The sequence below is a fragment of the Cydia strobilella genome, chromosome 2, assembly GCF_947568885.1.
Source record: "Cydia strobilella chromosome 2, ilCydStro3.1, whole genome shotgun sequence".
In the NCBI taxonomy this organism is placed as follows: domain Eukaryota; kingdom Metazoa; phylum Arthropoda; class Insecta; order Lepidoptera; family Tortricidae; genus Cydia; species Cydia strobilella.
This window is the reverse complement of record NC_086042.1, coordinates 21486643-21501330: the sequence shown is the minus strand read 5'-3', so window position 1 is coordinate 21501330 and position 14688 is coordinate 21486643. Positions and strand designations below refer to the sequence as shown.

The following is a 14688-nucleotide window of genomic DNA, read 5'->3' as shown; positions in this document are numbered from 1 at the left end:
TCACGGTCCGTCCAGACCAAGGCCACGGGGTCCGAGAAGCTTGTTGGCGACCGTATAGCAATTCCTGGAAATGATGGGGCTAAGGGCTAACACTACATTTAACGTTTAACAAAACGCTTGGTTTGCGCTTGAATCTCTGCTTAAGCTAAAGCTCTTGCTAGATGGTCGCCAACAAGCCCCTCGGACCGCGTGGCCTTGGTCTGGACGGACCGTGTAGACAGGTTTCCAACAAAATTTCATACAAATATTACCAAGGTCAGACGGTCTGAAGGCTTGTCAGCGACCGTCTAGCACACGCTTAATACGCATTGGATGGTATTCCATCCGTCCAATATCTTAGTTCAGTGTGTATTTTGTCTCACATTTTGCATAATGAGAGAGTGAGACGCAATGACATTGGATAGGTGGAATACCACCCTATCTTACTTTTAATACTACTACTAACATCACGAAACAGCTGAATTTAATTATATAACTGTGTAAACTGCGTTTCAGTTTCAATTACACGTCATTTACCTATTTATAAACACATTTTTTTTGTTATTTCTAGTAAGTGTGCGAAAACTTATTTTTTAACTGAAAACAAAGGAAGCCGGCTTAATACCTTGATATCAAAGTCTAATAATATTTTTTAAATTATTTCACATTTTTGACTGTAGGGGGCAGCATGAAAAAATTCAGCATTTTTCCGCCAGAGGGAGATAATTGCTAGCCTACTTGAAGCATCCGGGACGAACTCGGTAGTAGACATGGCGGGTATCAACCTGGTTAAATGACGAAATAAATTTTGTTTGCTAATATAAGAACGTGTTAATTTCGTAGGAAAGTGTTGATACTGAAAGACTAATTAAGTTATATTGGATTAGGACAAAAATGCAGAATGTTGGACAGTCTGAAAACCGTAATATCGATAAGGTGAATGTGCAACTTGATGTGGTAAAATCGTCCACTCCTCAGAGTTCGGCTTCGAGTCCGGCCAAATCTGAAACCGAAACGTATTCAGGTGCGCCTGCCAAATACATGACGGACTCTTCTGAAAGCGAGGATGACTCTGTATCCGAGGTAAAACGTGTTTTGTTTTCGGTAGAGGCGGTGGTAGTAGGGAATGTAACTATCTGTACCACTCTAAACTGCAAGCAAGGGACATCTTGTACATGTCTGGTCATCCAATTTCTTTTCTCTCGAAATCTAATTATCTCACAATAACATTTATTTCCAATCACGTGTAGCACGCTACAATGAGATAATCCATTTCTTATTCCCAACAGAGTCGTCGTTTGCCAAATATTCCGTAAAACGTCAGAAAGTTCTAAGTACATACGTACTACTGAGTAATGCATGAAATTATTATGCCAGCCGCTCCTAGACACTATTGAATTGATTCTATTTTAATTATACAATATTAGCGAATTATATCGCCGTAAGGTTCTTTTCATTGTCTATTTGTGTTTTGGAGGTTTGAAGTATGGTGGCCATGTTTCTCGAATCACATGCATTTATTCATTGTGAACGAATTCATTTTTGTGTTTTAGTGACGTTATTTCCCTACGTTTAGGAGAATTATATAATTTAAGAATGAATTGGACACATACATCGATAATGATGGTATGTTTTGTGTCGATACGCGCACACGTATCGTATAGAACGCCTACTGGTATTCGCGCAAAATAATGGTTGTTGATGAATTGCAAGGACCATCCACAGTAAATAATCGCTGTAAGCTCGTCCCTAAGCACCACATGTCAGTGTGTCTCACATTTTTCTCGTTGCTGTTATAGATCTTGCTGGCTTGTTTGTGCCTTAGTAGGCCAGACCTGTTGGTAAGTGGAAGACAACCTGAGTGAGTGCCTTCAGTAGCTGTTTCCGTGCAGAGTGACTTACTGTTAACCTGCATAATGTGTGTGCAATGGACACTTACATGTTGGATATTGTTTTTGTTTTCTTCATGTTGAATGGTCCTTGTGATTCTAATCTAACATAATGTTTGTGGTTTGCATCCATCCATGTAATGCCGAAGTTAATGTATTAACATTACTAATTGCTCACCTGTGTCCTTTTGTGTCTGTGCTATTTATAATTGGGTCAACTACAGTCTGTACAAATGCCAAAGCTGTGGGTCTAATCTGTAGTCCTGGAGTAACCTATGATTTTCATAACCAATATTTAGAGAAAAACTAAACATATAGTGAGTTTTACGTAGTAGTTACAGTTGAGAAACTAAAATTTCATAACGCTGACAATCAACTTGCTTAGTGCTTGTATTGGACTGTGTTGCCTGGGCATTAACAGTATAGCTTTATATAATTGTTGTCTTGCCCAGTGACTCATTAGATACAGGGTATACTGTATGTTTATGTATTTATAGAGATAAACAAACCAAACAATAGGACTTGCTTATTTGGCCTATGGCAAAGGTCAGCAAACCACAACAATTTCCAGGTAAAGTTAAGCCTAATGTAGTTTCCCAGAAACATAATACAAATGTTTGGACCATAATAGGGTATTTGACAAATTTTTATTAATGGTATCAGTCCATCAGGTTTGTTTTGAGGATCAAATGTCTGTATGGGACCCATTAAAGCAATACAAAAGTCACAAATGATGGTCAAAGTCTGGCACCCGCACTTTATTGACGAAACGCTTCTAACAAAATGGCAATACATCGTGACATCACCATGTAATGTCACTATTGCTTAGAAGCCATTTCGCTGTATGAAAAACAAGGAAATTGCGATTTTGTCAGTAAAATATTGCATTGTTGCCATACATTTTTTTTTTTTTAAATAATATGTAAGGATACAAATGGTACCATTATTTTTTTTTTCAATTTGGAATCCCAATATCCTAATATATTCTGATCCGGTTAAAGTTAGTCGTGGGAAAACATTGGTTGAGGGCAGCGAACGACCGTTTGTTGTGGAGACCCTTGGGAAAGGCCTTTGCCCAGCAGTGGATGTCTTTCGGCTGAGATGATGATGATGATGAAATGTTAAATGGTATGGCATGGCATTGCACGGTGACCAATAAAACAATTTGGTTGTCTGGTAGTTGGAAATCCAGACAGAGTAACTAAAAGCAAAGTATCTGTTAGTGTAGACATGACCTTGGATCTGTTACACAAATGATGATTATTTTGTCTTTCTATATCATCAATTATCATAGGCCATAGGAATGTGTATTTCCATAACAAAATATGTGTCTGTAGTTCCTATAGCTTTATAACTTTTAGTAAGCAGTAATTCGCTTAAAGGACCTGCTTTAATTCCAAGCAAAAATTTACTCCCTAATTATTTGACCTTAAGTTTGATAGTTCTAATGTAACTATTTTCTTAAGACTTATGTTAAGTTTTGAATAATTAAACAATTAGGTACAAACCTAGCAATTTTTTTTAAAATAATAATTGACAGAAGTCTATTTGAAAGTACCATCACTTTCTTGCCTCCATTAATAAGTATTCACTCATTATAATTATTATTAACACTAGGTAATTTCAATCAAATCGTTTGACGACCAGTCTGGCCTAGTGGGTAGTGACCCTGCCTGTGAAGCCGATGGTCCTGGGTTCGAATCCCGGTAAGGGCATTTATTTGTGTGATGAACACAGATATTTGCTCCTGAGTCATGGGTGTTTTCTATGTATTTAAGTATTTATATATTATATATATCGTTGTCTGAGTACCCATAACACAAGCCTCCTTGGGCTTACCGTGGGACTTAGTCAATCTGTGTAAGAATGTCCTATAATATTTATTTATTTATTTAATTTAATTAAAAGGGATAAGGAGTAATTTAATTAAAAAAATACCTACAACATATATTATGACATGACTATTATTATAGCAGTGCTGGTCAATAGTCTTTTTGTCATGACATGTCATTGACACTTTATTTCGGCAGCACTCGCTTTTATTGCCACTATTCCTTGAATAAATAAAAGGTTATTGAAATATGTGTGATATTTATATGTTATATTAATTATATTTGACTTTTTTTCAAGAACTTCGTGTAAAAAATGATTCTCCAACACTTGAGCAAGCCGGGCACTCATTTCACAACTCAGGTGGAGAACCCGCGCGAAATCGCCTTTTCATACAAATATTGTTCTCATTTTCCTCTCTGGATATTAACATTATTGAAAATATTTTGACACAATTTGTTGTATATCAACTACAGCTATGCCCCTACGACCGCAGCTCAGCGGTGAATGTGCTATTCATATCAACCTGCTAGAGTCTTGACCCCCATGGATGGAATCAGTAGCTTCTGATCAGTAGTTAAATTCCATTATTGAATTGAAACACCTCATGTTGTGGGCCTGCCCTTTAAATATAGAATTAAGTACTGTATAGAATCTTCAAAATCTGTTGACTGTCCAGTCAACAGATTGAAGGGGAGAATTGGTTGAAGAGAATCTTACATAAGCCAAATAACAACTCTTAAAAAGCAGTTGCATTGATAATCTGGCACAGATCTAAATCTAAACTGACCGAGGTTCAATCTTTTTGTATTTCTATCATTTGCAATGAGCAGGTAAACATAATTATGTACCATTTGGGTCTCTATTGTTTCCCATAAAGTTTTAAGTCATAATGTATTGATTGTTCACATTTTCGTTAGTCATAATTTGGTTTTTAGGGTTCCGTACCTCAAAAGGAAAAAACGGAACCCTTATAGGATCACTCGTGCGTCTGTCTGTCCGTCTATCACAGCCTATTTTCCCTGAAACTACTGGACCAATTAAGTTGAAATTTGCTTTACATATGTAAGTTTGTGACCCAAAGACGGACATGTAACGTAAACAAATGAATTTTAAACAAGGGGGCCACTTTTGGGGGGTAAATGAGAAAATTAAAAAATAAAATTTATCAAACTAAATCGTGTTACATATCAAATGAAAGAGCTCATTGTGAGAATCTCAAATATATTTTTTTTATAATTTTAAGATACACAGTTTAGAAGTTATTCAAGAAAATAGGCAAAAAATGACCCCCCCCCCCCTTATCTCCGAAACTACTAGGTCAAAATTTTTGAAAAAAACAAAATAGATCTACCTATAGATCACCGGAAAACCGAAATGTGCAGTCAAGCGTGAGTCGGACTTAATTACTTAGTTTTTGATCCGACCCCTACGAATTTTTAGGGTTCCGTACCCAAAGGGTAAAAACGGGACCCTATTACTAAGACTCCACTGTCCGTCTGTCTGTCACCTGGCTGTATCTCATGAACCGTGATAGCTAGACAGTTGAAATTTTCACAGATGATGTATTTCTGTTGCCGCAATAACAACAAATACTAAAAACAGAATAATATAAATATTTAAATGACAACAAACGTGATTTTTTTGATGTTTTTTTCCGTAATGGTACGGAACCCTTCGTGCGCGAGTCCGACTCGCACTTACTTGGCCGGTTTTTTTTCTCAGAAACGCGTAACTTTTCAGGATTTCCATAAAACAAACCTAACCTAATCTAATCTAAGGATAAACTTACGAAAATCCTGAAAGTAAACGTTTTCAGAATTATGATTAAAGATAATCTGACAATCATTAATTACATTATGACTTTTAATAAATATGTCAAACCAGGGATCGAATATATGCGGTATATTTTTCATACAAATTAACGGGTATTCAATTTCGGTATCTCGGTAGTCGGTTGTTTATGTATATTTTTCCATTTCATTTAGGCGATCTGATAACTCATTGTCCTTTCCTAAATACCATTCTACAATATCAAAGAAATATTTCGAATGCTACGTGATATTTTGATTTTAAGTTATAACAATCCCTGTGTCAAACATAGGGACCCCATACCATTTATATTTTTAGTATTCTTATAATTAGATACAAGAGGTGTATCTACATAAATACACAGATCAACTTATTGGGATGTCTGAGCTGGATGGATACATCAAAGTACAGTCAGCTGCAGAGATAGCTGATGCCCCTTGTGTACAAACTTGTACCTTGTACAGCTGACTGCACCTATGTGTGTATAACAAAATAGTTATTTGTACAGTTTGATATTAATGTGACAATCACAATAGATAAATGTTTATTTAATTAGTTTCATTTGCATTAGCTTTGATTAGTATTTTGTACATAAAAATCCTTCTGTTTAAAAAACTTACTGAAAATGTTTTATATCCACATTTGTATACTTATTTACCTATAACATTTTGCTAACTCTCTATGTGTTGGCAGGCGGAGATGGAGGAAGAAGGCGGAGGTACGGAGTCATCTAAGTTCCTACTATCTCACGACGACCCGGAGCGGGCCGTCGACCCTGAGATGCAGGCGAGACTGGAGGCACTGCTTGAAGCAGCAGGTTAGTAACTTGGTGTCTCTAATTCTATTGTTTCTTTGATGTGTAGGGCCATTTTCAACAACAAGCAATCTGAACAATTATAATATGAATTATGTACATTTGAAAGATTTTTCATAATTGAGTTTACAAGTAATTTTTATTTCTAGCCACCCAGAGCCACCCTCTTTCTTGCCTATAAAAAGGCCTTCCAATGTATTTTATTTAAATCTTAATTTTAACTAATTAAATTCGAATTTGTCTAAGTTAGATTTGATTTGTAGGCGGTGAGAAATGATTGTAAATATTATTGGAAAACGTTTGGAAACAAATCAAATTATTTTATTAAATATTTCGATTCGTGTTTTTAGTAGTCACACTACTATATATAAATTATAAACTGTAATATATGTCATATATTGAAGACACGAGAGATTATTGGAAAAACTTACAGAAATTGACATTGTACAGGCGATATCAGATATATCGGAGCGGCCAAGGCGATCACTAATATTTGAACACGCTTTTATTGTCAAGGTGTGAGAGTGCATGTTCAGATATTTTAGAGCACCTCGGGCTCCGATATATCTGATGGCGACTGTACGACGGCTATACAATACTATAGATATTATATAATCGATAGACCATTCAATCATCCATAACTCACGAACCTATCCTTCCTTTTCACACAAATAAATGCCCAGCAGGCAAAGCAGCTGTTGATTGAAAAAAAATGGACTGTCGAATATGTTTCATGTGTTTGTGTGAGTTATTAATTACAACTGATAAGGAATGCTACTCATGGTAGAGTATTTGGCATAACAAATAGTTTTTCATCTATTTTAAGTGAATTACTTTAACTTTTCATATGCCATTTTTCACAATTTAATTAAGACGAGCTATATTTATTTTCTGCTAAACAGCATGGTGCTATTTATAATAATATCAATATCACTAAATAATGTAGGTTCAAAGAAATTGAAAAAATAATAAAAAAATAGTTGGGCTGCGCGCTGCGTGCGTCTTTTTGCGAGATGAACACAGTGTTGACTAGATACCTATGCATTATTAAAGCCATTAAAAAAATCATTTATCCATATTTAAATACATTATATCGTATTTTTATAAATCTTCATTTTTAGTTTTAAAGTGTATCGATAGATGGCACTGAATGTACTGTGGTTACAAAATTTACGTTGCTATTAGTTTTGAAAATACATATTGTAAAAAAAAATTAATCTCACAAACAAAAAACTAACCACACAAACTTAATTTAATATCTGTAGGCATTCTGTATGTTTCTGTCAATATTTCGTCATTTAAAAATTATTTAACCGATACCGGCGGTATTGAAGTATTCAAAGCGTGAACGCTACTCTAAAGACATGAATACATTTGTTACCTTATTACAGCGGTATAAGGTGCAAAAGTGTGAATATATATTTGATGCGGACACGGTTGAGTTCAGATATAGATCTAGTCATAATTGTTGTTACGAGGGCTGATTTAAAAGTTCGCGGCCTGGCCAATAAAAAAAGTTCATTCGTCTCATTTCATGCCATTTTCAACTGTCAATATTTAGCTGTCGTCCTGCAAATTTTTAGTTAGCGTCACTATTTTAAAAAAAATACGGCCGATCTAAAATTACGTGTACAGATTTTTGATTGAAGCGGAAAAATTGGAACAACTTGCTGTAATTAAATATCTTCATAACCTAGACCTGTCTGAAGCAGATCCTCAATACTTTTTGACAAGATTTGTAACTGTGGAAGAGACGAGCAAACCTTCGAAACACCAGAAGCAAATATAAGATACCGATCAGGAACAGTGCTGCAGCTAGTAAGCACTACTCATATACAGGACATATTACAACCTAGCTATTCAAGCGTGTCTACTCAAAATAATCAAAGTTACATAAGTAGGCTAAATAAAAAACTAAAGTGTTTCTCCTGAGTTTTCCTTTTACTGAATTTAAAGACTTCTACACATTTTTTTTTTAAATATAATATAAAATATTTCCTCAGTGAATAGATTGCTACGTAACTCCGTGTCATATTTCTCTATTTTTCCATATAATATATCTATGTATGTGTATTAGATAGCAAATAATATATATAGCTACTTACATAATTATAAAACCCAATATACGTATATTAAATACGTACATAAAAAAAACCAGTAATGCATGTTTATTTAATTAAGCTTTTTTAATTTACTAAGTAAACTTTATATTATAAGAAAATTGTTTATCCAAAATCCGATCGCTCTCTAAAATTGTGTCACATATATTGTAACTAGCCCTAGCACAGGCCCCGGTCTTTGTGGGCTGTTACTGCACACTGTCTTTAAACGCTGGCTTAAATTAAAATAGTGAAAGTTTGTTGTATATATTTAATGAATAAAAATATGAAATATATATATATATATAAGAAATTTTCACATGACGTAGAAGGTCCAGGCTGAGGTGGAAGGTTTGGTGCAGGGAAACATCTTCAAAAATGGTGTAATAGCCTTAGAACTCAGACGTAACTAGTGCATTGGGCGCGGCAACGACTACATAGAGTAATAAAAAATATTTAAAAAATTAATATATTTGTTAATATACTTAGGCCGTAAACTTTTCAATCAGCCCTTTTAACACTGCACTGTATCTATCTGGCGTAGATATTCCCATCACTTTAAAAGCGGCGGCGAGCGCTCGCTTCCAGTAAAGGAGTATATATACTTGTATAGTGTGACTTCGAAATGCGTAACAACTATGCTTAATAACTATACTGGTTCAGCTGAGCAATCAATGGGTCATCGCACGGTATGCGATTGAAATGATTTGATTCGACGCCACGTTTAAAGCAGAAGCGGCGCCGGTGGCTTGATGCGGGTGCGGGCTTTTAGTTAGCTACTTTTATCGGTTGAAGTTGTCATTGCTTTTATCCCTTCCTATCATTTTATAGTAAAGTTTCTAAACGTTTCGTAGTTTATAAGCAGTTGAAAGCTGCTCTGTATAATCGGTTAAACAAATTAAATGACCACTTTTGGGTTTATACTAAATGGAAGGTATCTTAATCTCGGAAACTACGGAAACTGGCAGTAAAGATGTAAATGTCCATAACTCTTGACTTACTTGACTTATTGTCCTATGTCCCCTAGGTGGGGCAGAGGGCGTCCACAGTGCGCCGCCATCTGGATCGGTCTTGAGCTTCGTGCTTGACTTCGCTCCAAGTCTTCCCAATAGCCTTCGCCTCTGCCATGATAGTCCGGCGCCAGGTCTGCTTTGGACGGCAACGTTTCCTCTTTCCTTGGGGATTCCAGTCTAGGGCTTGCCTCGGTATATATGTGCTCAGGATCCCTTCGGAGTGTATGCCCAATCCAACTCCATTTCCGGCGCTTGATCTGTTGGTCGATCGGAGTCTCATTGCAGCATCTCCACAGGTTGATATTGGAAATTTTCTCGGGCCAGTATATACCGAGAATGCGGCGGAGGCAGCGGTTAATACAGACTTGTAGCTGGCGCGAGATGTCTTTTGTGACCTTCCACGTCTCGCACCCATACAGCAATACGGTTTTTACGTTTGACCGGAATATTCTGAGCTTGACTCTCCGTGTCAGTTTACTTGATTGCCATACGGGGCGAAGCTGTGCGAAGGTCGCTCTTGCTTTGGCTATTCTCGAAGCGATGTCCTCTTCGGTCCCTTCTGTTTCCGACACGACGCTCCCGAGGTAAGTAAATTTGTGGACTTGCTCCACAGCCTCTGTGCCAATAAGGAGCGGCACGGTACTTGTCGCCCTGCACCTCATCTCCTGGGTCTTCCGGGTGTTGACTTTGAGTCCCGTCTTCATTGCCTCACTTCGAAGGTCGTCCAGCTTGGCTTGCATATCAGCGCGTGTGTGGCTCAGCAGGCATAGGTCATCGGCATAGTCCAGATCTTCTAAGATGTTGGAGAGTCCCCACTCTATGCCGCGGCGCTTGTTGTCAATGGTATGATGCATGATGCCATCGAGAACAACAAGGAAGAGGAGAGGAGAGAGAAGACACCCTTGCCGCACCCCCGCATTCACTGGAATATCCTCCGAGACGAGGCCATTGTGCGTCACTCTACAAGAGTAACTCTTGTAGATAGCCTTTATGAGGTTGATGATTTTCTCGAGGACACCAATTTCACGCAGCCGGTTCCAGATACAAGACCACCTTAGCGTATCAAAGGCTTTTTCGAAGTCTACAAATGTTAGGTACATTTCCCTCTGCCATTCAGTAGCCTGTTCTAAAATGATACGCAGCGTGTTGACCTGATCCGTGCATGATCTGTGGGGTCGGAATCCAGCTTGCTCTTTGCGTATGAGAGGTTCAACGGCCTTCGACAACCTATCCAAAATGATCTTGCAGAGCACCTTAGATGGGATCGAAAGCAAAGTAATGCCTCTCCAATTGCTACAATCGCTGAGGTCTCCCTTTTTTGGCACGGTGATGAGAAGTCCCTTGTTCCAGTCGTCCGGTAACTCTTCAGCAAGCCAAATGCTATTCAAGAGTGGTGTTAGGGCATCAACAGGCAGGCAGGGCAAAAACGGCAAAGCCCCAGGAGTCGACCTCATCCATAACTCTATTAGATCTTTATTTCAGAATTATTAAAGTATCATTTGATAAAGGCCTTTGCCTTTTAAATAGCATTAGTATCTCTATTAAAACAAGAAATCAAAACAAAAAGTTATCCGCTACATGTTTCATCAACTTTACCTTTTCACATTAGTAAGAAATGAAATCTGATTAGGTTCCTTTACATCCGATTGTACTAATCCTTAAAATGGACATGACTTTTGCCACATCTACTCTTTTACGCCACGCCCCACCATAGCAATTGATATGGACAGGTAGTAAAAAAAAAGTTCTTAAGATAGGAAGAAGAAGATAATTGCGCATAACTAAAGATCTCTTTATACTTGCCCCTCTGAAGCAATGCGTGGCTAATATTGTAACTAAAACCCAGTAACCCATATGTCCAAGTAGCCACTGCAACTTGGACATATTAAAAGACTAGACAATATGATAAATACAATATTTTTTAAGTAATTTGTACGGCGAGTGCATAACGTTAACGCCACCTTGACCTTTAAATGCTACTTACATTCACCGAATCAATATCTTTATATCACATGGAGACTAGACAGAACCTTTCTAAACCTTTAGTATAACTAGCTACATCCGAATGGGATACGGCGCGATTATATGGTGAATATACACTCAAAAACATTAAAAACGCCAATCCGTAATGTTATACCTGTGCTATGGTTCCAGAGTTAGAACTAGTCTGCAGCGATTTTGATAGCACACGCAGTGCAATTGTTATTTTAAACGTCAACCTTCTATGAAATTATGACGTATAAATAACACTTGCATGGCGTGTGCTATCAAAATCCGTAAAAATCGTTGTAGAGTTATATTGGTCTAACTGTAGTGTGTTGTGTAGGCGTGCCTAATATCTGTTATGCGTTTGCCCAACTATCCCTTATTTTGACAAGGCTCGTGTTGGTACACCAATACCAATGGAATATTTTCAAGATGGGCTGGCGTCATATTGCCAGATCAAGTATCGATCCCACCAATCACTGAGGACACTATTGTACTGTACGCAATTGAATGTATAAGGTCTTAACGTTCCAGTGCATTTCACCACTCCTACAGATTTAAATTCACTATTTTGCCCTTTTTCGGGTTCCGTACCCAAAGGGTAAAAACGGGACCCTATTACTAAGACTCCGCTGTTTGTCTGTCTGTCTGTCCGTCTGTCACCAGGCTGTATCTCACGAACTTAACTAGCCAGCTAGGAGCTAGACAGATGAAATTTTCACAGATGATGTATTTCTGTTGCCGCTATAACAACAAATACTAAAAACAGAATAAAATAAATATTTAAGTGGGGCTCCCATACTTCATGCGCGAGCCCGACTAGCACTTGGCCGGTTTTTTGCTTCACTTTGCTAACGAAACCAGAAGAGTTACAGAGCTGTTAAAGCAGTTTTGAATTAAAAAAAAATTGCGCATGTTTTCGTTGAGCATCTATGAGGTTCAGGAGTTGTAACGATCTCAAAGTTGGTCAAATTATTTGATAATTTCGTCGTTGCGCTTACCAAATCTGATACATGCACTATTAAATTAAGAAATTTACGAGTAATAGCATATAATATACGTAAGTTATTGCTAGGTAAACGCGGCGACGATTTCCTATTAAATCCCTTTTAAATAAGTTTTTGGCAATGACAATTCTAAAAACCCCAAACCAATTAGGTTGCTTTGTTTTATCACCGAGTTCCTATGGCCACCTCATGTCTCCATCATCAGATCAGCTCGATGGTACCATAATATTGCATTGTCACCCAACTTACATATTTATGTATGCAAATTTTCAGCTTCATTGAAAATTGGGAAGTGGGTCAAATTTAACTTGCAAGATTTGACCCGTACAAACATAGATACATTGCAAGTTAATAAAAAGCTTGTAATAAGAATTGGGCTAAAATTGCTTATTACCTTATTAGACATTTGATATTTAATCTATAAACTCTCTTAACTTCACATTATCAACCCCCGCTTCAAAATCGCGAAAATGAACCACGATTGGTTCCCCCAGTCCTGTGTGTTAGCACTAATTAACCCTGAATAAAACGGATAATGAGCCCACGTGACCCGCAATCCTTCGCACAATCGGTGATCGATACACAATCCCTGGATTTACATATCTGCCCGCTTTAATGTAGTTATTAAGTTTGGCGTCAATCGTCAATATTCGTGTCGAACGCTTGCCGCGATGCAAAAGTTTTCAATCAAAAAGCTTCGCTATATAAATTGCCAGTAAGAACCATTTCTTATTGCATCGCCTTCTTGAAAACCGTCGAAGAGGTGGTTTAGCCAGAGAACGTCACAAATAGAGAAACTGCCTCATAAGTCTTATGCGATTTGTTAGTTCCGCGCCGTGTTTCCCCGCGGCGGCGGACGTTATGTGACTGGCTGATCTAAAAATCAATTTAAATGTCTGACGTTTTTTATATTTCGTCCGCTGTTTGTGGTCGGTTTTAGAGTTTATCCTAGATTAGTGCCTGAATAGTATAGCCCATGATCGAGTATTATTGCGCAACTTGAAAGAGACAAAGTCCAGCAGGAGCAGTAGACGAACTTTATTTAACTGATTGATTAAAGTACAACTCGGCGACAGTCCCACTCTCATACACTTCCATTCTCCATTTCACTCAATTGAAATATTTCTACCACTGAGTCTTCACATCAATTCTCATCTAAATCAGTTTGGTTTAGTGGTTTAATGTCTTAATGGCGTGGCATTGTCGAAAAGCCGCTATAAGATTTTATAAACAAATCCATTTCGTTGAATTTGTGTGTAAATAATTGAATCGATAAGAAATCCACGTGCAGACTGTGGTAGTAAATCGATAATTCATTGTCCATTGGCTTATAAATATAATACGAACTTGGTGAATATAATTGCCCTTATTTAAGTTGTCAAAACAAGTTCAGCGTCCGCTCGTCCGATTAGGGCAGGTGTCCCACCGCTGACGATTAGCGAGAAACTAGAAACGGAAGAGATATTAGAGAGTTTTTACGAGCAATGTTAGCAGTCAGCACTCAGTAATTTTATTTACAAGGGTACATTATTTCTCAACTTGAGGTAACGCTAAACACAACAATAACGTTTGAATACACTTACAATACACTCTGACCGTGTTTGAAACGTTGAAATGTTTCGTGACCCATCAAATCCTTAGGTACCTATACCAATCTCGTTATAGATTTGGTGTGCTGCAGGTAGTTAAAATCTATTTGACACGAGATTTATATTTCTCAGAGATTGCCAGTGCGGCCCGCAATAAAATTGTGGAGCAGTTCTTAATCATTAGCTTTTCATACGTAACTAGTCATGATCAGATTGTAAGGAACCTGCATATACATCCGCGAAGAAATTCAAAGGTGTATGTGAAATCCCCAACCCGCATTGTGCCACCGTAGGGACTATAGCCCAATCCCTCTCGCGCAAGAGAGGTCTGTGCCCAGCACTATTAACTAGCTTAAACAATTAAAAAATTAAAAATTCTTAGTTAGTTGAGTTATTTATTATCACAGCGAACTCACAATGGTCTTAAGTGCCATATACCCTACTCGCGATGATTAAGTCCTTTATGCCAATTTCCGCAATTTTGAACTTTTCCAAAAACCGAAACGACAGACCAATTAACCAACCTGCTCACACAATTTCACGAGAATCGTTGCTCACAATATTTTATGAGAAATTTGACTTGTAGAGGAGAACATTCGGAGTTCGGACATACGAAAGCACTTTTGCCCAAGCTAAAACATAGACCTTCGCTAACGCTCGGTCAATAATT

At 37.5% G+C, this 14688-nt stretch overlaps 1 protein-coding gene and 1 long non-coding RNA gene across 2 annotated transcripts in view; one reads left to right on the top strand and one right to left on the bottom strand.

The window, feature by feature from the left end:
* LOC134754507 (uncharacterized) overlaps positions 1-14688 on the bottom strand; it is a 100188-nt gene that overhangs the window by 25684 nt on the left and 59816 nt on the right. The window lies entirely within an intron of this gene.
* Positions 709-14688, top strand: part of LOC134754433 (ankyrin repeat domain-containing protein 17) — a 65535-nt gene continuing 51555 nt past the window's right edge. The window contains exons 1-2 of the mRNA XM_063690763.1: positions 709-1062; positions 6204-6327. Coding sequence (XP_063546833.1) covers positions 874-1062; positions 6204-6327 — 313 coding nt within the window. The 5' untranslated portion in view covers positions 709-873. The remainder of the gene's footprint in view (positions 1063-6203; positions 6328-14688) is intronic.